This window comes from Danio rerio, chromosome 4 (genome assembly GCF_052040795.2).
Source record: "Danio rerio strain M-AB ecotype USA chromosome 4, GRCz13ab, whole genome shotgun sequence".
In the NCBI taxonomy this organism is placed as follows: Eukaryota; Metazoa; Chordata; class Actinopteri; order Cypriniformes; family Danionidae; genus Danio; species Danio rerio.
This window is the reverse complement of record NC_141024.2, coordinates 4,458,717-4,482,978: the sequence shown is the minus strand read 5'-3', so window position 1 is coordinate 4,482,978 and position 24,262 is coordinate 4,458,717. Positions and strand designations below refer to the sequence as shown.

General features: G+C 38.6%; 3 protein-coding genes across 18 annotated transcripts in view; 2 read left to right on the top strand and 1 right to left on the bottom strand.

Annotated features, from left to right (window-relative positions):
- Positions 1-4,901, top strand: part of asb15b (ankyrin repeat and SOCS box containing 15b) — a 32,455-nt gene extending 27,554 nt beyond the window's left edge. For 10 of the 11 annotated variants that reach the window (XM_087247517.1, XM_087247509.1, XM_087247514.1 and 7 more), the window contains 5 exons: positions 147-392; positions 873-1,044; positions 2,349-2,910; positions 4,322-4,475; positions 4,550-4,901. In XM_087247517.1, coding sequence (XP_087103643.1) covers positions 147-392; positions 873-1,044; positions 2,349-2,910; positions 4,322-4,475; positions 4,550-4,719 — 1,304 coding nt within the window. In that variant the 3' untranslated portion in view covers positions 4,720-4,901. The remainder of the gene's footprint in view (positions 1-146; positions 393-872; positions 1,045-2,348; positions 2,911-4,321; positions 4,476-4,549) is intronic. The other variant, NM_001039890.1, reaches the window with a different exon arrangement.
- Positions 4,902-5,887: 986 nt separating this feature from the next.
- lmod2b (leiomodin 2 (cardiac) b) lies at positions 5,888-10,952 on the top strand. Its single transcript, XM_087247861.1, has 3 exons — positions 5,888-6,270; positions 6,883-8,268; positions 9,485-10,952. Exons 1-3 carry the CDS (start codon positions 5,893-5,895, stop codon positions 9,509-9,511), a joined length of 1,791 nt encoding a protein of 596 aa, XP_087103987.1. The 5' UTR covers positions 5,888-5,892; the 3' UTR covers positions 9,512-10,952.
- A 2,787-nt stretch (positions 10,953-13,739) lies between these two features.
- Positions 13,740-24,262, bottom strand: part of waslb (WASP like actin nucleation promoting factor b) — a 32,362-nt gene continuing 21,839 nt past the window's right edge. For 3 of the 6 annotated variants that reach the window (XM_087246300.1, NM_201059.2, XM_087246302.1), the window contains 5 exon segments: positions 23,523-23,565; positions 21,218-21,371; positions 18,721-19,241; positions 15,354-15,462; positions 13,740-14,798 (listed from right to left, as the gene is read on the bottom strand). In XM_087246300.1, the coding sequence (XP_087102426.1) occupies positions 14,737-14,798; positions 15,354-15,462; positions 18,721-19,241; positions 21,218-21,371; positions 23,523-23,565 (889 nt within the window). In that variant the 3' untranslated portion in view covers positions 13,740-14,736. 6 annotated transcript variants of the gene reach the window in all.

Below are 24,262 nucleotides of genomic sequence, written 5' to 3'. Positions count from 1 at the left end.
GTTTATCCTCTTGCTTCCATTACTCTTCATCCCACTGTTCTCTTATCATCCCCTTCATCCATTAAATAAAATCTAGTTCAAAGTCTGGCGTGGTCTATGCCGGTGAAATTGGGCAATAAATTCTTACTCTGCATTTCCCTTTGCAGCTGTGAGGAAGGACTCCTATGATATGGTTTACGCACTGATAATGGGAGGCGCCTCTGTGGAGCAGGTGTGTCTGAGGAAATGGACGGCCACTCATGAGGCGGCTAAAGTGGGCTGTGTGGACATCCTGATGCTGCTGCTGAGACACGGCGGGAAGGTGATGGGCAGAGATGGCCATGGAGTTACACCACTGGGCATCGCAGCTGAATACGGCCATCCGCAAATACTGACCGTCCTCATTCAACATGGTCAGTCAGATGCATGCAAAGTCCGACAACAACTCAACTCTGCGTTAGTATTGTTACCAATGTTTTTAATTAAATAAATAATGTGTTACCTTTAGGTCAGGGTGGCAATAATGCAACCGAGATTAACAAAAATACCCCACAAATTCCACATAAGAAGGGCAAAAAAAAGCTCAATTAATGCACAAAACTTGAAACATGAAAATGAAGAGTGATTACTTACACCGTTGCATTCAGATCTTTGCATATAGGGCTTATTGTGGGACATATAAGTGCTGGAGTGTACACATGAAGGAGACTTGCTCCCTTTGTCAAAACTGATTGTTCTTTCTGAACTTCCCTCATCCATTTGACAAGGGGCAGGGATTCTCCTGAGGGGAAGTGCTTGGGGAAGGAAAGTTAGTGAGTGCACGTCTAAAAGTGGAGTGGGAAGCCGTTATAGTACACTCAAAATCAATTCCTCTTTCTTTCCCTCACCTATAGGGGGCGACGTCTCTGCACAAGCTACAAACGGAGACAGTGTTTTATACGACGCCGCAGGTTGTGGAAACCTGGACTGTATTTGTCTCCTCCTACAACATGGTGCCAATCCCAACGTAGCCAGTCTTGCCTATCAACTTCCAATTCACCGAGCCGCCTATGAAGGGCACTACCTGTGAGAGCACACTAGGGATGCATTCCAGTCCAATTTTTTTATGTCCTGCACTTGCTAACTTCCCTTTGTCTCATTCCCTCAGATTCCCTACGTCTTTGATTATGTTACACAACTGTTTACTACTGATAGTACATCTGGATGGATTTCAATGGAGTGTCCTAAAGCGGGTCCTGGAGGGCCGGTGTCCTGCATATTTTAGCTCCAACTTCCTTCAACACACCTGCAAGGATGTTTCTAGAAAGCCTATAAGAGCTTGGTTAGCTAGCCCAGGTGTGTCTGATTGGGGTTGGAACTAAACTTTGCAGGACACCGGCCCTCCACGACCGAGCTTGGACATGCCCGCCCTAAAGCTCTGAGCACTTGAGAACTACACTGTTGTGAGGTTACAACCATATTGCATTCTGGGACATATAGGTGATGGAGTGAACATATGAAGCAGACAAAAATCGAGGGTATATCTATGTAAGCTTCCCTCGTTCACTTCATGAAGCGGAATGCACTTCAAAATGGCGTTGGGGAATCCTCCTAAGGTACGGGGGGAAAGGAAGTTTGCAAGTGCACACCAAGGCTGCGTTCCACTCCATTTGCAATCATGGAATGTCCTTGCCTTTAGGGAATCCCCGCTGCCTCAATGTTGAACAAGAGAGGGATTAGGCTTTATATGTCTACTCCAACACTTACATGTCCCGGAATGCAATGCCATTGTCACACCACTACAGTATAGTTCCCTAGGGCTCAAGGGTTTAGGGCAGGGGTCACCAAACTTGTTCCTGGAGGGCCGGTGTCCTGCAGATTTGAGCTCCAACCCTTATCAAACACACCTGAACAAGCTAATCAAGGTCTTACTAGGTATACTTGAAACACCCAGGCAGGTGTGTTGAGGAAAGTTGAAGCTGAACCCTGCAGGGCACCGGACCTCCAGGAATGAGATTGGTGACCCCTGGTTTAGGGCATTCCATTTAAACCCATTTACATGTTCCACCCATAGTGAACACTTGTGGGATGTACTCAATGATGTACATCAATGATGTGATGGTGTATTTGGGATAAACCAAATCTCTAAACTATAAACACTGAGCTCATGATGGTTTTGGAAAACACACCATTCTATAGTACAGCAGATCTCAGTTCTGGTCCTCACGACCCCCAGCTCTGCACCTTTTGTATGTTTCTCTTACCGATTCAGAGGTTTGATTCATTTGACCATAATTGCATTAAAAATTGGACTGGAATGGAGCTATGATCAACCTTAACACACTTCCCAACCATATTACAAATCTTTGTGTCTCTTTTTAAACCTCCAGAGCTCTGAAGACATTAATTCCCATCACCACAAAAAGGGCCATCCGGCTTTCCGGGATGAGTCCGGTTCATTCTGCGGCAGACGGAGGTCAAGCACAGTGCCTCGAACTTCTCATTGAAAAAGGTTTTGATGTCAATCCAATACTGGGCTGTCATATTTCCGAAAACTATGGAGACATGAGGAAAACCCCGCTCTACTTTGCCGTCTGCAATGGAGACGTGACCTGCACAGAGATGCTTCTGAAAGCGGGAGCGAAGCCGGATTTGGACCCGCTGCGCTGCCTCCTGGTGGCGGTCAGAGCTGAGAAGTATGAGTTGGTGCGGCTGCTTCTTGCGCACGGTGCAGACGTCAACTGCATCTTTTCCGTCGTCAGTGACACTTTATTTCCTACAGCGCTGCAATACTGCTTCAAAGATGAGATGATGCTGCGCCTGCTCCTCAACAACGGATACCATGCAGAAAGCTGTTTCGAGTGTTACCATGACAACAGTGTAAAGACGTACACATGGTCAGAATTTCATAACCAGTCGTACCAAAACAAGAGCACTCCGGATAAAGTCACTGTAAGCATCACTATGCACTAAAATGTGCGTCTTATTCACTAACATCTTGGTTTATATTCATCAATGCAATTAGTCACTAGAGGAATGCAATAAATAATGCAACACAAGGTTACAGTTCAATCTTGGTAAAGTCAAAGTCAGCACTGTTTGGGGTCACAAAGCAGTTACTAGGTGAAGTTTACTTATTAACTAGTTTCAGATAATCATGTGCTTTTGATTGACCACAGCTGGACCCACATTAACTATCACATGGTTCTCCAATCATATATTGCTGTAAATAACCCTACCCACATAGCAAAATTTGTCTGGCTCAGATCTGGCCCACACAATCAGCTTTTGCTTGGCCCACATGCCACAGTGAATTACGTTACAAGGTTTGGCCAAGTCTGGCTTCCACACAAGGGGCAAACAGGAACCATATCTGGACCAAGTCTCAGTCAAGTTAATAACTGGGCCTGAACTGGGCCCGATATGTTGGTGAGTCACATCTGCAATGAGTTTGATAAACCCATGAAGTATTTCACTATAGGTGTGCTATGGACATTTTTTTTCCCCTAACATCTGGTCCAAATACTACATTTGGTATCTGGCCCATGTCTTGTGTGCTGCTTTGAAGATGGTGCTATGTCTGCAAAACCCAGGCCATGTTTGGCCCCGTTATGCCAGTGCCAAACGAACGCCTGCTGTGCCAAGCTTGTTTGGCATGCTGTCCCGGGAGAGAGTCCTGAGCTTATAAGATCCTCGAGCCCGGGGCTCCCTCCTGTTGCAAGGCGAGAGGGGAGTTTAGGCTCAGATTGAACTCAAGAACTCCCCTGCTGTAGTTGCTAATGAACAGATAGTGATTGCTCTTAAGGGATAGCTACCTACTAGGTGCATGCCTATGGTGCCGATTTGGATTAGTCAATTAACTTAAGTTGCATGTTTTTGAAGGGTGGGAAGATACCGGGGGGCGGGGGGGAAACCCACATGAGCATGGGGAGAACGTGTAAACTCTGCACAGAAACGTCGGCTGGCTTGGTATTGATTAGAATCAGAAACCTTCTTGTTGTGAAGCAACAGTGCTAACCACTGTGCCACCATGCCACCCATCTAGGAACGGAAGAGGAGTAGGGGTGGAAGGGGGGATTCTTCAAAACCAAGATGACTGTGACATGGAACTTAGGGTATTTATAGTGCCTTAGGAATCGTCTGATTGGTGAATGATAAACTAGATAATGCGGGGCCGGCCACAAGCAATCATAAGCAGGTCACCCTCTCGAAATTAGTTTAGAAATAAACTTCACTTGTTTAATTGTGATCCGTGCAGACAATACAAATGCACCACACATGATTTCCCAATTCTCCTAAATATTCCACATCTATATTTTTTGGGGCCTAATTGTGCACTCTGATCTCTGTGTGTTTTTTTTAGTTTTGTGAGTTTATTAGTGTGTCATGGATGGCACACTTGGCAGGGAGAGTGGTGCAAATACTCCTGGATTACGTGAGTCAAGCGCACATTTGCTCTAAACTGCAACGCATAATGGAAAGACAAGAGGAATGGCCTGACATCTGTGACATCCTCAGTAAGACACTTCTGTTTGCAATTCACATCTTTCAAATATATCGAATAATGATTTACATGTCTGTTTGGCACTAGGGAATCCTCGCTCTCTGAAACACCAGGCCAGACTGGTTATAAGAAGACATATGACACTGAAAAGACTGAATGACCCGGAGTTCATGAGCACTGTTCCTTTCCCCCCTGCATTGAAGAATTTCCTGCTCTACAAGGAATATGATGTTTATGGTCGAATGGGTGAATACTAGATACATTGATTTATATGAAGATTATTCCTATTTTATTATTTTTTTGTGGAAAAAATTACTACAGTGTTCATTTGTTCAATAAAGTGAAATTTTTTTTTATTAAGATCATATCTAGGCTATAAAGCAAAAATAAAATACATAATATAGAAATATTTCACAATAAAATAGTTTTTATAAAAATATTTATCAACTTTATATTTCTAATTATTTACTTTTGGGGGAGTCGGCAAGGATGGGAGGATCCCACAATACATACTTGTTTAAGTAATATAAAGACTTTGCAGAAGCTCGTGTTGCTAGAGACCCTTGTTATCTGAGCAACAACATTCCTGCACTGTCAACGCCAGTCGGCGACTCCAGAGATGCAACGGACATTATGTTCCTGTCATAAACACAGATCTAGCCCTTTGTGGTTGTTTGGATCCTATAAGTCAACAAATAGCTTATCTGACCATTCACACTCAGTCCAAATCTGATCATTACACACAGCCTGATCTGAAAGCGTACGGCCTTCAAAATCCATTCATATCTAAACCATATTAACCTTTAGCCTCTCTTCTCCCTTTTAAGCAAGGATGTATGGTGTCTGCTTTGACAAAAGCAATAATAAAGCAAAATTTAATCCCCACGATGACATCAAAAGCGAGACAAAACTGGTAAAAGGCAAAGAGAAAAGAGGATTTTTGAAAATCCTCACAATGGTTCAGGCTGATAACAGTTCCAGGGATAATCTGCCCCTCGCTATTAGCTTCTGACGTATAATACTTCAGCTCTAGGTGGTATTTTTGGCACATATGAAAACTAAAAGCGCTTAAAGCCTTTCTAGGTTGTCCGATTCTAAACAGCTAAAATGAACCAAAGATTCCCTTGATGTACCTTTAATGTTAAAGCAACTCCTTTTTGTATCTAAGTCTTTACCTTCTTGCTGCAACTTACTATTATAAGGATATGACCATCTCTCTCTAAGTCTATCTGCTTATTTTGGACATGAACAATGCAGTCAGCACTCATTGACAGGCCTCGCTGTGGCCATGTTGTGAGCTCACATGCTTTTTGCAGCTCTTTCTGATTGACTCCTGCCTCCCAAAAAAGCAACGGCATCATAGGCTGGGGCTTTGTACCACGTCTCTCTGATCCCGCTCTTAAGACCCCTCCAGCTGCCCACCACAGCAGATGAGCACTCACTCTCACTTGAACCACTCGAAGGATCCCAGAACGCTCAAAACATCTGATGCACCAACGCTGAGACAAAACCAAGACTACCAAGAGGCCATGAGTACATTCGGCTACCGTCGGGAACTCAGTAAGTACGAGGATTTGGATGAAGATGAGCTGTTGGCTTCACTCACAGCCGAGGAGCTCCAGGAGCTGGAGAAGGAGTTGGCTGATATTGACCCAGATGACAATCTCCCTATCGGATTGCGGCAAAGAGATCAGACCGCCAAGACTCCCACCGGTACATTCAGTAGGGAAGCTCTGATGAAATACTGGGAAAATGAGACGCGAAAACTGCTGGAGGAGGAAAGGATTGGATCTACAAGCCCAGGAGAGGTCAGTGCTAACAATCTTAAACACTTCCAATGGTGTCAGAAAAAAACAGTACCTTGATTGTTTTAAAAGATTGTCAATGGAAAGGTATGCTTTCAGTGGATACCTTTGTACTCAATACATTTGAGTAGTAGTATGTAGCCTACGCTTACAGACAAATACTGTTCTTGGAGGTCCACTATCATGCATATTATAACCGTTATATAATTAAACACACCTGAAACAACGAAGCAAGGTCTTACTGGCAATACAAGAAACTTTCAAACAGATGTGTTGAGGCAAGTTTGAATTCAGGTTTGTGGGACAGTGACCCCCCAAGACAGAGATTGGGGTTAGGGGTAAATAAAGTACTGTAGAAATGTGTCCGTTTAAGGGTCTGTGCTGTTATACCTTTATCGTTTATGGTTTGAAGTTAAGAAAAGCAGATGCTTTACGTGAGGATTTAAATTTCATCTATTGAATAGCTATTTATTCTGTAGAATTGCCACTTGCTAAAATATGTGATGTGTTTTAAAAGCAATACGAATTCAAAGTTAAATACACTTCTGAGGGTGTCACTAGATACACAAGGACCAATGCATGAACGTTTTCTAACATTGACCATATCAATTACAGAAAGACAAAGACAGCAGAGAAGAGGAGGAATGTGTTACAGAGAGTGACACTGAAGACTCTGGGGATGAAAAAGATGAGGTTGAAGAAAGTGAGAAAGACACAGAGAAATATAGAGAAGCTGAAGAAGACCGAGAAGAGGAAGAGGAAAGTGAAGCAGATGAACCAGTGACAGAGGAAGAGGAGGAAGAAGAAGAAGAGGAAGAAGATGACAAGGAAGAACAAGAAGAACAAAAAGAAATCGACAACCATCCTAAAATGGGACACTCAATGGAGTGTAACACTCAACCGCAGCATTGTTGGTCCTCAAATAGTCAATCCAATCAAAGGCAGATAGGTGAACCAAAAGCCCAGAGTCAGGAGCCTGGTCGCACTTCAGGAAACCCCACGGTGGCTGATGAGGTACTGGAAAAGGTCCTCAACAATGACCCAGAAACCACAGAGGTCAACCTCAACAACATTGACAACATCTCCCAAGACACTCTTATCCGATTTGCAGAAGCCTTACGCTCTAACGCACAGGTACGCGTCTTCAGCCTTGCCAACACTCATGCTGATGACCAGGTGGCTTTTGCCATTGCCAAGATGCTGAGAGAAAACCGAAACATCACAAACCTTAACATCGAGTCCAACTTTATCACAGGTAAAGGTATTCTGGCTCTGGTGCAAGCGATCACCCAAAACAATACTCTGACAGAAATGCGATTTCACAATCAAAGGCACATATGTGGAGGTCAGGTGGAGATGGAGATTGTAAAGTTACTAAGGGAAAATACCACGCTAATAAAGTTGGGCTACCAGTTCGACCTTCCAGGCCCACGTATAAGCATGACAACCCTTCTCACCCGCAATCAAGACCTCCAGAGACAGAAGAGAATGCAAGAGCTGCGTCTGCAGAATGGAGGTACAGCAACACCCACAAATCCAAGAACTGTTGCTCTTCAGAAGAGCACGAGCACTTCTTCTCCTCACAGCTCGCCTCGGAGTTCGCCATGGTCATCTCCAAAGCTACCACATGTTGACATGGCCAAGAAAAATGCTCCCCCTGCTCCTCCACCACCACCACCACCTCCACCACCTCCTCCTCCTCCACCCCCAAAAGCCTCCCTCTCAGAAAATAAACCTCCCTCCAGAATGATTGCTGAGGTGATCAAAAGGCAAGAGGAGACTTCCAAGAAACAGCAACATGGTCCCACCAAATCCAAATCCAAAAAGGGCAAAAAGAGGCCTCCAAATCAAACAGAGACGGACAGCATATTAAAGGAACTTAAGAACGCTTTGAGACCCATCAATGACAGAGAAAACTCCAGACCATCCACACCTCAGCGCTGTGCTCATGATGAACTCATGGCCGCCATCAGAGGCAGCAGCGTCAGAAATCTCAGAAGGGTGAGTATCACAAAATCTGTCAGGCTCTGTTCTGAAACAGTCAACTTTCTTGTCATCTAGTGACTTCTTGCTTGAAATGAAGTCTTAAATGACTTACTTGTAAATCTTAATAAAGACAGCGACCTATACATCTACCACACTGTTGATACACCACACCTATACATCTGAGAATCACTGTTGATTTCAATTAGGTTAGGATTAGTATGTTGCTAAGCTAATGCAAACAGTTAATATACATTGGGTACATATATTAATGGATCCAGTGGGATCAGATTCATGCGATGGTTTCTTTGAGGCTGGAAAAAAGATAGCTTATACTGTCTTTGTTTGGAACAGAGCCACAGATATTCCTGTCAATGTTTTTATGCTATTTAGATGGGGTTAAAGGCTAAATTAAATAAAAAAGCGTAATATCTATTTTGCTAGCGCGCATTGTACTTCCTAAGGTGAACAATTAATCCATGCCAATCAATAAAAAAGTTTGTTATAATGAAATAAGCTTTGCCACACTTCTAACCATTAGTTAAAACCTTTAAAAGATGAAAGGAGGAGCGCAAAAAAAAGGCCACCCCCTACTCAATATTTCATGTAATTTGGAAATACATCAACAAACTGAAATGTTCATATGTTTAAAACTAGAAATTTCCGGTTCATGTAGACTTTAAAAAGAGAAAGCAAAACCATGTGCAACTGAAAAGATGTTTGCATTGAGCAATTATGCCAAAGGTCTTGAATCTATCAAAGGTATGCAGTCTCTTTAAGCCCAGGGAACTTGTAAGATTTCATGGCATTCCTGTTGTTTTTGCCACACCTTTGTGTCACAAATCTTTATCGGATGTATTCTTTAAACACTTTAATCTCCATAACATTAGAATAGATGCAGATACAGAAAATAAAACTCAGCTAGATGTTCGATTCATTCGGTGCAGTGGAAAATTCAGCGTTACCCTCAGACAAGGGATCCTGACCTCAAAGATTCCTCACACTTAATGCTGCTATAAATAGAGGCCATCCCGATAAGGCCTTCTGGTGTTGTGGAAAATGAAAAAGAGTTCAAGTAGACTGAACTTACTAATAATAACTTTGTACAAGTAAACAAAACAAAAGCTAAATGCTATTTTGTGGCAGCATTTTAGCAAGGTCTGAATAATCTGATTCATAATAGCTGGTTGCACTATAGACAAATTGGAGGATCTGACCTTTTATTTCATTGCAGGTGGAGGTTCCTAAATATCTTCAGTAACCAGGCTGTAGGATCAAACAGCAAGGTGACACTCCTGGTTCAATACGACATCTGTGAATACCATGTGCTTTCCTCAGAATTACACCAAGGCTTAAAACAATTGATTAGAGCAGGTGTTTTGGGTTTTAAAGCCAATCATGTAAATGTGCACTGATCACAGCAAGTGCATGTTTTACATTTAAAGGTCCAGTGAAATTAATCCTGAGTAAGTTTTGAGGATATCTATGAGCTAGTGTGCCCTAAAACAGTGACGGAATGCACATTTAAAAGATGTAAACCTTGTATAAATATCCAATGATTGGACACTTCCGCCTAAATGCATAAACAATCCAAATCAACTCATACTTCAGTTTCTCATCAAATCTCGACCAATCAAATGCTCTATAGAAGGGAATCTCAAACTTGGTCCTGGAGATCTGATGTCCTGCAGATTTTAGCTCCAACTTTCCTCAACAAATCTGCAAGGGTGTTTCTAGAAAGCCTAGTATAGGGGTGCATAAACTCGGTTCGAGAGGGCTGATGGCCTGCAAAGTTTAGTTCCAACCCCAATTAGACACAGCTAATCAAGCTCTTACTAGGCCAGGGGTGTCCAAACTTAGTCCTGGAGGGCCGGCGACCTACAGATTTTAGCTCCAACACACCTACAAGAATGTTTCTAGAATGCCTAGTGAGAGCTTGATTAGCTAGCCCAGGAGTGTCTGATTGGGGTTGGAACTAAACTTTGCAGGACACCGGCCCTCCAGTCTGGACATCCCTGGCCTAGGCTCTCTAGAAACATCTTTGCAGGTGTGTTGAGGCAAGTTGGAGCTAAAATCTGCAGGACACCGGCTCTCCAGGACTGAGTTTAGACACACCTGGCCTAGTAAGAGCTTGATTAGCTAGCCCAGGTGTGTCTGATTGGGGTTGGAGCTAAAATCTGCAGGACACCAGACCTCCAGGACCAAGATTGAGAACTCCTGTTCGATAGTAACTGACATGCCCCATCCTCTTTAAAATGCTTCTCGTTTGATTAGCCTGAGCTCAAGCACTTTTACTGGCAAAGCTGTGATAAAAACGAAAAACTATTGGCTGTTTTAAATAAAGGGGAGGGGCTATTATTTATAGTAGCTCCTCCCCTTATTCAATATATCTCCTGCATTGTGTTTCTGTCGAGATTTGGTCAAATTTCGAATAAAAAAAAGCACATCACAGGACCTTTAGGCTTTCTGCATTGAGAATGACCTGGACATTTGCACTGTATTATAATTACTATTATTTAAATGATTACTAGAGCTAATAGTGTTGAGAGTTTCTGCTGTTGTTGTGGTTGTACTTTGTCATTTTTAAATGTAAAACCAACTTTGCCTTGTTAATGTTTTCAAACATCATCCATATCTGTAAAAATGTAAATATATGACTTGATTTTAAAGACTAAATGTCATTAAATGGCATCATTTCTGCATCTCGACGCGTGTTATTGTAACTTACCAAACCATTGCAAAGATCGGAAGATTATTCCATACAAAGAAAAAGAGTATTAGTTGTATGAATATCACAGTCTCCTAATCCGGACCCTGTATGCATGTTTATTTTGGAAGCGCTCACTGGGACCAAATTCACTCTGCAGCTGTTGACTTTGAATGGACAAATGTTTTTAGCATCAGCAAAGCTCGTGTTCAGGCAAAGAGCTCGGATCTGACATGCAAACACTTTCCCATGACGAAGGTTATATTGTAATAGTTTTAACAAAAGCATATCCCAGCACACAATAGACTTATTAAGCCAGAAAGTTGGGGTGGAGGGATGAAATCTACTAAGCAGGTTCTGATGGAAGTGGAATTAAAACTTGTCCTTAAACAATTCCATCCAGATTCAATCTCCCACTTGAATCAGCAAGTAATGATTTAACTCATTGTGGGATAAAATAATATTGTTTTGCACGACACTAATACGTTTCCATTCTTAATGTCGGTCTAAATTTAGCACTCTAAAAGCAGAACACAATGTCTAATGCAATCAGCTGGCTGGCTAAACTCCAGTAATGCCACATCAGACTGGGCTGGGTTTTAAAAATAATCATAACATTACAGTATTTTTGTACCTTGAATCACGGTCTGGATTAACAGCACAAAAACACAGCACAAATTCACCATGAGGCAAAATTGCTCTTTCACATTTCAAGTAAACTACTGTATTAGTATTGGGAGATTGAATTGGTATGTAAATCCTCCCCCACCCTCCCATTTTCTGGCTTAATAAATCTATTAGGTTGTTACGACTGACGTGAAATATAAAATTGAATGAGGAAATATCAGTTTACAGGATTATATTTCAATCTGCACACATTGTATAAGTTTATTTCTTTTGTCCAGCATGTAAATGACTGTCTTTACGGTTGGATGAAGGCAGTGAAGGATCAGCATGTTGACGACGGAGCATTCATTCGGTCATGTAGCTGTAAAAGAGAAACAGAAAACACCACCAAACCAGGACACGCCATGCTTTACTGACCTCTACAGACACTTTGGGTTCAGTCTCTTCTTAGTGGGACAATGAACAGAGTCACAGAACAGCTCAGCAGCTTGCAGTTAATAAAAAACTTAGTTCAGCTCCCAGTTACTGAGAGGAATGTTCTCCAATTTTGATCAGTGTTTTTTTTTTTGTGTGTGTGTGCAAATTTCTGATGACATTTTTATACTGTACTGATGACGCTGAAAATCTGAAAGAATAAATAAATACAATTTAATTTTACTCCTGCAAGGATAATTTCAAATAGGAAATCAAAAGTGGCCTTGACATTTAGGAAAATGTAATAAAGTATACATAAAAATAATAATAATAAAAAAGTTATATTTATTAATTTCTTTAGAAAAAAAAGTCACTTATTTTAGGTTGGCTAGGATAAAAAGCAGGCTTTAAAATATACTTTATTTTATTTAGAAAATTGAATATACATTATAAAACTTGCATTGTTTCCTAGCCAAACAAAAATAATTAAGGCTTTTTTTCAGAAAAAATAAATATATAACAGGTAATTGTGTTCACATTTTCTTGCTCCATTTAACATCACTTTGAAAATATTAGAAAAATATAATATTAAAATAAATATAAAAATACAATTGCATAGCATATTACATACAATTTTAAACTGGAGGTTATTGATAACCATCTAAAATATTCTGAAGTTTTTGGTAAAATTTAAGTATTTGACAAAACAATTATTTTGGTTGTAAAAACATGCAGGCTTTTAAAGATAAAGGGTGATTCAAAAAGAATACCACAACTTTGAAAATGTGTATTTAAATCAAAGAAACATGATGATATCAGCACTCCTAGTGACCAAATGAGCAGCCAAATTAAACTTTAGAGCTTCCTTAAATCGACAACAGAAAGAGCTCGGCTCTGCTTTTCTTCTTTGCAGAGTTCTTGATTTTTAAAGTTGTGGTATTCTTTTTGAATCCCCCTGTATATTACTACATTTAGAAAATTGTAATAAAAAAATTTAAAAACCCTGCACTTTCCTCCAAGCCAAACTAAAACAATTAGCACCTTTTCCCCAGAAAAAACATAAACATATAATATGACATTCTGTGTATATTTTCTTGCTCCATTTAACATCACGTCGAAAATATAACAGTAAAAAATTATTAAAAAAATATAAAAATAAAAAGTCACAGAAGAGGCTAATAATTTTATCTGTAAACTGTAAACTGTAAATTATATTGCATACAATTTTAAAGAGGTTGTTATTGATAACCATTTATAATAATCTCATTATGTAGTTTTTAAATAAATTTAAGTATTTGATGACAATTATTTCCTTAAAAAAATACAAATGTCCTTATGGTAGCAAATGTATATATATATATATATATATATATATATATATATATATATATATATATATATATATATATATATATATATATATATATATATATATATACATATATATATATATACATACATATATACATATACATATATATACATACATATATACATATACATACATACATATATATATATATACATATATATATATATATATATATATATATATATATATATATATATATATATATATATATATATATACATATATATACATATATATACATACATAAAATGTGTCCCTTAAAAAGTTAATCTCTGACATATTATAAACCACCTGCACTTAAAACCACATTTCAATGTAAAATCACATTCTCTCTATACATCAAATAAATAAAACGACCAAATACATACATTTTCTGTAAATATTAACATTTATTTAGTGTACAATTTTAATAATTCTTTTTCAACCTCATTTCAAAGGTTTCAAGTCTCAATGCAAAGCAACCCTGCTTGAACGAAGAATGAAAAACCGGAAAGGATATTTGTATTTGCTCGATAGTACTGTTAAAAACTGTGGAACTCTGAAACCATAAAGTGTGCCAGAGCCTTTCTTTCGATTAGTACAGCGTCACAGTGCATTATTAGTAAAACATTGAGAACGTACAACCGTCCGCTATTTTTTATTTATATATATTTTTTAAATGGCACACATGAACCCTTATCAAACCAACAGGAATAAAAAAACATGCCCATGAGATTTGTTGTAATGCCAGTAAAAATCAAAACTACCATGTGCAAACAGGATATTTCCATTAACTGTAGTGTTTCTCACATCTAATATAGTAGCTATAGCACACAAAGTGTAAACATAACCGCCGTATTGTGCTGTATTCCCACTTTTTTTCTTTTCTGATTCGTGCAAAAATATAAACGACTCGATTTTACAAATTTGCAATGGAGCTAAATATGTTTGTTTTTTAAATTTGTTAAGAAAATAACGGCGCTAAACTATGTTCTGAATAAGAAAAGGAAGAGGAAAAAGTATGAAAATATAGTGTTCTTGCTTTGAGTCACAATATCGACATTTAAGTCTTGTTCCTTAGAGTCGTTCTCCCTTTAACGAATGACAAACAAACAAACAAACAAAATCCCGAAACATTCAACTCTACCAATCAAGAAAACTTGATGTAAAATTGCACGTTAATCGAGGAGAGGAAAAAAAATACATGATACATGACAAATTTTTACAGATTAAATGAGGTATTGCACAGATTAATACAAAAAAAAAGCTTGAAGGCAACAAAAATGTACAGCAAATCGGTCGTCCATTTACATTACAATTTTAAAAGATTTCGAAAAGACGAGAGCCATTGTAGTGTCTTAGTTCTTTTGGTCAGCCTTGGTCATCGTCAGTCTTCCCAATCTTCGTCATCCTCAAAATCATCAACGTCATCATCATCGTCGTCGTCATCTATGAAACCATGGATTGAGTGTTAACGTTAACCTAATAATAAGGTCTTAAGGGGAGCTATTATGCAAAAATCGCTTTTATAAGGGGTTTAAACACGGTTGTGTGTGCATTTAAGCAGCTTCTAATGGTAAACGTATTAATTTTATTTGTTATGATAAGACTTGATAAAATCAGTCTGCAGAAACACTTTGATTAACATTCTCCATTTGTACGTGTCATCAGAGGGGGAAAACCCCGCCCACTAGTGACCATCTCTCCCTCATTAGCATAGGACGCAAGTCTTGTTTTTATATCTGCCACTATGCTGACATACAGGCAATTCTAGCTCCGCCCCCTTTAGAAAAGAGCACAATCTCATTTGAATTTAAAGCGACAGTTACCAAAAGGGCACAATTTTAATCGAAGCCTAAAAGGGTCAGATTCAACAAGTGAAAACACGTTATTTGTGTGGCTATTTTGAGCTGAAACTTCACAACTTCTAGGGATATCGGAGACTTATTTTGCATCTTGTAAAAAGAGGCCTGATAGGTCCCCTTTAAAAGCAGCTTGGCTCACCTGAACAGTGGATCACTTTGCTACGGTTCTTCATGGCCTCCATCAGCGCTCCCACAATCCCATCTGAAGGAGCAAGAGAGGGCGGAGGAGACTCTGGAGCATCAGTTACCTGAAAATGAACATTCAGGACGTTTTTGATGGACTGGTACAACAACAACAACAACAACAACAACAGCTGTGTGTTCTGAAAATAAATGTAATGAGGAGTCTGGGGTTTTAATAATGCTATGGGTAGGCAAACAAAATCTGTGCACGAAGAAATCCACGTATTTTCGAGCCTTTCATTCAATTTATTTGTTTATTTATGTAAGATTAATACTATCGCCTGGCGCCACATCGCGTACCCCCTGCTGAGTGCGCACACACCTCACGGAACGGCCGAGTACTCGCTGCGTTCGCCGTTGTGATATTCTTTAAAACGACAGGGGGCGGTCAAAAGAAGCTGACCTTAAAATCAGATGGATAAAGAGAGAAGTAGAAAGTTTCCGGAAGTACGTCACATCATTAATATCAGTCAAGATTTTTAAACTAATTATTTTTATTGTTTTTAAGAATTATTTTAATTTTTATAACAATTCAAGATTTTTTTTTAATCAAACTTTGATGCAGCACTTGCTTTTGTTTATATCTTTTACCTATTAAAGTGTATTAAAATATTAACGACAACAGAACATGGGTTGCTCTACAAATATATTTTTTATTATGGCAAGAATAAGAATAAAAAAAAAATTAAAAAAAGCATGCATACTTAAAAAAAAAACTTTTTTTTTTTCACACTCAAGCGAACAAGCAGATGAGTCGAGCATTAACCAGGCTTAATAGTGTGTAAATATTAATTCAGTTCTTATACCAATTTCAGTTATATTGTATTATTATATGCAAATGCTTATATGTTTGCATATCATTCCCACTTAGCAAATTAACGGTAAGAAGGGCGTGGTTAAAAATATTGTGGCTGACATTAAAGAAGCACCACCACTCTAAATGCAGAAGCAGATGGTCAGATTTTGATTGAAGATTACCAAAATAAACTTTTTTCCAGTTGATTAACTTGGACAGATTAATGCCTTGTTTCCATTTACTACGGATCAGTTTGGTATGGTACAGGTCACCTTTATGAGGTTTGTATCTCCATTGCCAAATGGTATCCTTTTGTAGTAAATCTTAGTCCACTTAGCCCAAATGCCTGGTTCGAACCCAAGTTCGATTGTCCCCCTCGGATGGTTTGTGTTCACACCGTCTTTTTTCCTTCTGAACCCCGGTACACTTGCGTCATCAAGCTGCTGTTTTGTTTACGGTTTTTGCTAGGTGACGGCCACGAAAGCAAAGCGCCCAAATGAAGACTACGGTCACTCTGCTTTTACTGAATCTTTTGGTCTTGTTACCAAAACCAAAATACAGAGAGCCACTTGCATCTATCTGCCACAAAAAACATTAAAAACGTTCAGAACTTCACGCAATGTCTGCAGAAGCTGTTTTTGTTGGAGACAAGCAGACATCATCACCGTCTGCACTGGGTCAGTCTCGCTTGTCACCAAGGTAGGTGATACACAAACACACAAATGAACACTATAAAAACTAGTTTGTTGTACAGTTGGCGGAATTGTACCAGAGTTTGCATGAATCGTGCCTCAGATCACCTCTTTCAGGCGGACTTGGGTACGGTTCACAGGTGCGAACCGGAGTTCAGAAGACAGCGTTCACACTAGCTAAACGTGCCGTACTTTAAATGAACTTTCAAATGAACCCGGGTGCAGACCCAAAAGTGTTAGGGTGAAAGCACCCTTAAGATACCTGGTAGAAGACAACAAGGTTTGTTCAGAGCTTGGGTCGACCACAGCTCATCATTATATGTATTGTTACGATGTAATGTCTGAGCTGTGTCTAAAAATGTCGCTTCCTTTGTTTTAATTGTCCTGGCTTGTTGCACAAGCAAGTGATGATTCCCTATAAACCAATAGCATTCAGCTGCGTGACTAGCTCCACCCTTTTGTTACCGTTCAGTTGTGCTAAGTGACTCCTTAGATAAGGTACCAGAATAGTGGTACGGTACGGTAGCTTTTTGACAGCGGAAATTGACATACAAGTGTACCAAGCTGTACTACACCACTAATTGTCCATCTTTGATAGATTGCAAGGTTTGTATCATATGCAAACCAATATCTGCAACTGAAAAGGTGTGAACCAAATGGCCTACAGGAACTCAAGAGTTGTGACCCAACCAAACCAGTTGGGTAATCTTCGGGGGTCATATCCTTTGTCATAAAGTATTGTCTCACAGACAGTATTTTAGGTTAAGTTACTTAAAGAACGACAGGTTACGATGCCGAGGAGCTGGACTATTCTCTTCAATAAAGTCTTCTCCCCATATTGGTTAATTTACTTATTTTAAGTAATCTAAGGGCCTACTCACACTATGCCATCCGTACCGTGCCCAGGCCCGTTTGCCGGATCGTTTGAGAAGTGTAAGTGCGCTGAATCGGGCTCAAGCACGGTTCACTTGGCCGGCCCTGGCCCGGTTGGAAGAGGTGTGCCTGAGCGTGGTTCACTTGGGCTTTGGCGCGGTACGCTTGTGTGTGCGAGTGCAAAACGCGCCAAAGCCCGAAACTGAAAGCGAGACGTGACTTTTAAGGGGCTGTTTCATATGGATTTATTAATCATTCTTACTGTTCAGTGAATGCAAACTGCCGTCGTTTATTAAAGATGCAAACCCCTCACTGCACAACAGCTGCGCGGCTTCAGCAGACCTCCTCATTTCTGAAGCACGAGGGCTTTATGATTGTTTACGAGCGCCAAAAGTGGCGGATCTGTTCGGCGAAATATCTGACTGCGTGTCCCCGCATCCCTAAGAACTGTTAGGCGAAATATTTGACGGCATATCAAAGGACTGAAACGATATAACGAGAGAAATCTCCACTGTGCTGCTGAGTGAGAGAGCGCTTCTCACTGAACAGCCCAGCAGCGATGACGTAAGCGTGCCGAAGCCCGTTTTTGGTGTGAGCGCGGGCCGTCGGGGGGACAAGCGTGCTTTGGCCCGGTTTGAGGCAACTGTACCTAGTGTGAGTACGGCCTAATACATTGGTGAGCCACCCAAGAACGCTTCCCCTTAAGACAGGGGTGTCCACACTTGGTCCTGCAGGGCCGATGGCCTGAAGAATTCAGCTCCTAATCAAACACATCTGAACCAGCTAATCAATCTCTTACTAGATATACTAGAAACTTCCTGGCAGGTGTGTTGAAGCAAGTTGGAGCTGAACTCTGCAGGACACCGGCGCTCCAAGACAGAGTTTGGACACCCCTGCCTTAAGAAAAAAATGTCCACTACTAACTTTAAACTGCTGGACTTTAACTTTGCCAGTGTACTCACAGTTTTAAGTTGAATCCCCTGCCGTATTTGGTCTAAAAGTGCACCACGGCCTCCAGTTGACACGGGTGGCTTGTTGTTTTGGTCCACTTTCTTGAGCTGCGCTCCCTCTCGAATTTGGTCCAGAAATGCAGATCTGCCTCCCGGAGAGTCTCCAGAATCAACATCTTGTGGTGGAGGAGGTCCTGGTGGAGGGGGTCCTGGAGGAGGAGGAGGTGGTGGTGGTGGCGGTGGAGCTCCACCAATAGAAGGAGGCGCTGGTGGAGATATGGAGGCCGAATGGGGTGGTGGGGGTGGCGGAGGAGCCTGTGTGGGGCCTCTGCTGGGTGGAGGAGGAGGTGGTGGGGCACCCATGCCTGGTCTGGAGGGTGGAGGTGGAGGGGGGGCAGATGTGGGCGCTCTGGATGGGGGAGGTGGAGGAGGTGCCCCTCTGCCTCTGGAAGGAGGTGGGGGCGGAGGAGCGGAGTTGTGGGGAGGAGGAGGTGGTGGAGCGCCTCCTCTGGATGGTGGAGGCGGAGGAGGAGCTGGAGATAGATTGGAGAACAATGAGATGTGAATTTAAAAACATATGAATAGTCTACAAAGTAAGGAATGTGTCAAGACAGACCTTTTAATTACTACTGTAGGGGTGGGTGATTAATTGTTAACTAATTGTCAAGAATCTTGGTGACTGGAGTCAGATTTGAGCTTTAATAGTCATGTCAAAGCAGTTAGCAAATCAGCATACTATCATCTCAAAAACATTACAAGAATTAGATGCTTTGTTTCCAGTGAAGACTTAGAGAAACTTGTTCATGCTTTTATCAGCAGCAGGGTGGATTACTGTAACGGACTCCTCACTGGTCTTCCCAAAAAGACAGTCAGACAGTTAGAGCTCATCCAGAACGCTGCGGCCAGGATTCTGACCTGAACCAGAAACTAAGATCACCACATCACCACTGTCGTCAGGTCTTAACACTGGCTCCCAGTTACATTCAGAACAAATTTTTAAGAATTATTACTTGTCTATAAATCACTAAATGGCCTAGGACCTCAATACATTACACATATGCTGACTGAATACAAACCTAACAGATCCCTCAGATCTTTAGGATCATATAAACAAGAAATTCCAAGGGTTCAGTCAAAGCAGGGTGAATCGGCTTTTAGCTACTAACAGTGGCCCCACTCTTAAACCAATGCACGAACACACAAAACACACACATATGCACTTTCTGTTCTTTTTAAAGATGCTTTTCCACTGCGCGGTATGGTCCGGCATGGCTTGGCTAGACTAGTTTAGCTTCGCTCACTTTGTTTTCATTTCCACTGCAGTTTAAAGGTGCTTAAAGTGGGTGGGATTATTTAGTGATTACAGTTGCATTGTCTCTAGAGCTATGACTTCCTAAACATTCTTCCTGATTTGTAAAAGCGCTATACAAATAAAGCTGAATTGAATTGAATTTAAATCTTTTATTTCAAGTCATCTTATTCCACTATTGTTGGATTTGCTTCTTGGTTACCAATAAGAGGAATGCCTGGATCTCTTTTACTGACCAAATGTTGCCATTTCAGGCTTTGTTTACGCTCTTGCAGTGGTGTCAAACTGTTTAGTTGTGCAAATTAACAATACAGCAATGGCTGTGGTTGACTATTTAAATGAAGTGGGTTTAGCGTCTCATGACACAATTCAATGATGCTGGAAGTGACTATTCTTTCAAACCAATTGGTAATCATCAGCGTGTGTTTACATATTATTTTAGTAACAATACTGCTTGCTTGGAATCTTTATGGCACTTGTGAAAGTACCAGATACTAGGTGCAAAACGCAGTGGAAAATCCCAGAAAAGTGAGCCATACTGAACTGAACTACACATTTAATATATTTTCTAATCCATTTGTCTACTAAACTTTGCATTGTGACTGCTGGACGAATCTTCTATTTGAAGGTGTTTAAGTAAAAAGTATCTGCTAAATGCATAAAGGTAAAGGTGAATGTAAAGGAGCTGGAGCAAAATTCCCATAGGATGCAGAGTGTTCAATCTGGCTGCTTCATCAGAGATGAAAATATTCCAGAAAGTCAACGCTAGTTGAATCCTAACACAAAGATCTGAAGTGAAGAACACTCAGCGTCTCTTGGTTATGAAGACAACTCCATTACTGCAACTCAACCACGTTCACCTCCTTGGGCAGAAGTTATTTAAACTCAGGATATTGTGATGTGTTTGTTCCAGAAAGAAAACAGTAAATTTGATTTTACTAAATTGGGAAACAGTGGGTAATGATGGAGAGAATAACTCCTGCCTTGAAGATCTTTCTCATGCTCAAACAGCAACATAAAGGCCAAAAAGTGACCCTTTCGACTTCATTTTAATCACTGCAAACCCATGCAAATGTGGAAAGTAACCTACCACACCACCTTGGAGGTCCTGAAGGGCAAATTATTGAACATTATTATAATACAACATACAGTCATTTCACTTTGAGAACTTTGCACCTACAAGCAAACTCTTGGACTCACCTTGTCGTCGCATTTCGTTTTTGACTGCCTCTACTCCTCCTTGCTTCTCGATGAGGTCGTAGATGACTTTAGACGTTTCTTTGTCTTTGAGCTCGTCCTCAGAAATGCCACACATGTCGAATAGTTTCTTAAGGTCTGGGTCCAGGTTATTCAGCTGAGGAAAGATCAAGAACTCATTAAGAGAATGCAGTTAAAAAAAAATATATATATAGTAAATATAAAAAATATATTATATTATTATGAGATATTATACATTTAATATTTATTATTTTATCCATTTTTAATAATTTCTATTCTTGTCATTTTTATTTTCTTCTTTCTATTATTCTTGTTTATGTAAAGCCTTTGAATTGTTATTGTGTATGAAATGTGCTATATAAATAAACTTGCCTTGCCTATTAATATTATTTACTATATAATAAACATATTAAACAATATTAATATAGTAAATATTTTTTAAAAGACGTCAAAATAAGAAGTCAAACTAATGTTTATCTTGTTGTGGCTTTATACATCATTGAAAGTGAGACCTCAGTAGATCAAATCAACTATGAAAATGTATTTAAATAGTTTAAATGCATTTAAGTATGAGTGTGTTTTTTTTAAAACTAAATCTAATTTAGTAAGGATACATTCAATTGCTCATGTATTAATGTACGCATGTAACATTTATGCTACAAAAAAAGTTATTTTGAACATTTTATTCATTAATAAATCCTGAAATAAAATTGGACGTCATTTTCTATCACGGGAATAAAGCACATTTTAAAAGTATACTGAAACCATAAGCAGTTGGGTTTTGTAAACAATATAATATTTAGTTTATTACTATATTTTTTAATTAATTAAATTTAGACTTTGTGTGCATAAAGAGACATTACGAAAAATAAATAATTATAGAAAAACCCATTAGGAGCCATAAACTTCCAATAGCCAATAATAATAATAATAATAATAATAATAATATTAAAACAATAATAATAATAATAATATAAACGTATAATATATTTAAATAATAAATATAATTAATAATAATAATATAAATGCATAAAATAATAATATATACATGAATGATATAAATAAATATTATATAATAAATATTAAATAATAATAATGATAATAATAATAATTAGAAAAAATATATAAAAATATATAATATATAAACAATAAATAAAAATAATAATTAGAAAAAATAATAATATATATAAAATTAAAATATATAATAACAACAACAAGAACAACAACAAGAACAACAACAAGTAAATGTGTAATATACTTAAACAATAAATATAATTGTTAATACTGAAATAAATAATAACAATAATAATAATAATAAGAAAATAATATTAATAATGTATATATATATATATATATATATATATATAAACATATAATATATATAAAAATAATGAATATAAATAAAATAATAGTTACAATAATATGTAAATGTATAATACATTTAAACAATAAATATAATAATAATAATTATTATTATTATTATTAATAATAATAATAATTATTATTATTAATAATAATAATACTTATTATTATTATTAATAATAATAATATAAATTTTATAATATGTACAAATAATAAATATAAATAAGAATAATATATAAATGTAATATACATTTAAATTATAAATAGAACTAATAATAAATACATAAAAATTATAATATATGCATGTATAATAATAATAATAATAATAATAATAATAATAATAAATTTCATTAACCACTATAATCCTAATAGATTTCTTCCTGTGAGATGTAATTTTTACAAAAACCTGTTATCGATGTCTTCTTTTATAATGAATGTGGCTTACTTTGCTCCTTCATAGTCTTATGCAATAAGATTAAGACATTTTTAAACATATTTTAAGGAGGTCCGAATATTTCAGCATATTCAAGCAGACAAATGTGCAGCACGAGGGGCTTAAACTTGAAAATTCTGTCCTCTTGATAATAAAAAAAAATCTCCACGCAGATCGTCCACCAACGCAAGCCCAAATAAATCCCCTTTATGTAATCTCGCATTCAGAGGAGTTCAAATTAAAATCCGCACAGATCTAATGCGCACTCCCGGCTCCATGAATGAAATATGAGCCTCGATTTTAGGAGAATGATTGTTTCGGATTATAAAGATACAAGATTGTGTAAGAGACTTGCATTTGTGAATCGTATCCCAGCATGCCCTCTGATTCAGCAGATCAGGAAAGCATGTAAACAACTGCGCCTTAAAATGCACATAACACTGAACATCACTGATGTTAGTGTTAAGAAGATACAGTGGCGGAAATACTCACATCAAACCCTGTGTTGGGATCCCAGCCTACATGCCCCACATGCCTGAAAGAAAAAATGCATTGGGAGAGGGAGAGAGAGAGACAGAAACATAAGAAATGGTTATTTCAATTTATCTTCATTTCTATAGATCTTTTACAATGTAGATTGTGTCAAAGCAGCTTAACATAGAAGATTATAGTAAATTGAAACCGTGTCAGTCCAGTTTTCAGAGTTAAAGTTCAGTTCAGTGTGGTTTAATTTTCATTTTCTGCTGAAAGTCCAAACACTGAAGAGCAAATCCATCGATGCGCAGCTTCACAAGTCCCAAACCAAGCAAGCCAGTGGTGACAAACTTCACCAAACTTCATCAAAAAGGTAATTAATGTGTCTAATTTAAATAATCTATAAATTTATTATAATTATTATAATTATCAGATGCATTTTTGTCTTTTATTTCTTATTTGGAGTATATTTGATTAATTTGGTGATGTTACTATATTACATACTCAATTCAATTCACCTTTATTTGTATAGCGCTTTTACAATGTAGATCGTGTCAAAGCAGCTTCAAATAAGCTCTATACATATTTACCCTAAACCGCTTTGGTAATACTGGACAAAACGTCATGCCAATTAAGCAACTTGACTTAAATCAATAAGTACTTTAAATTAAACACATAATTTCATTCATTTATTTATTTTCCTTCGGCTTAGTCTCCTATCAGGAGGAGCCACAGCAGAATGAACCACCAACTATTCT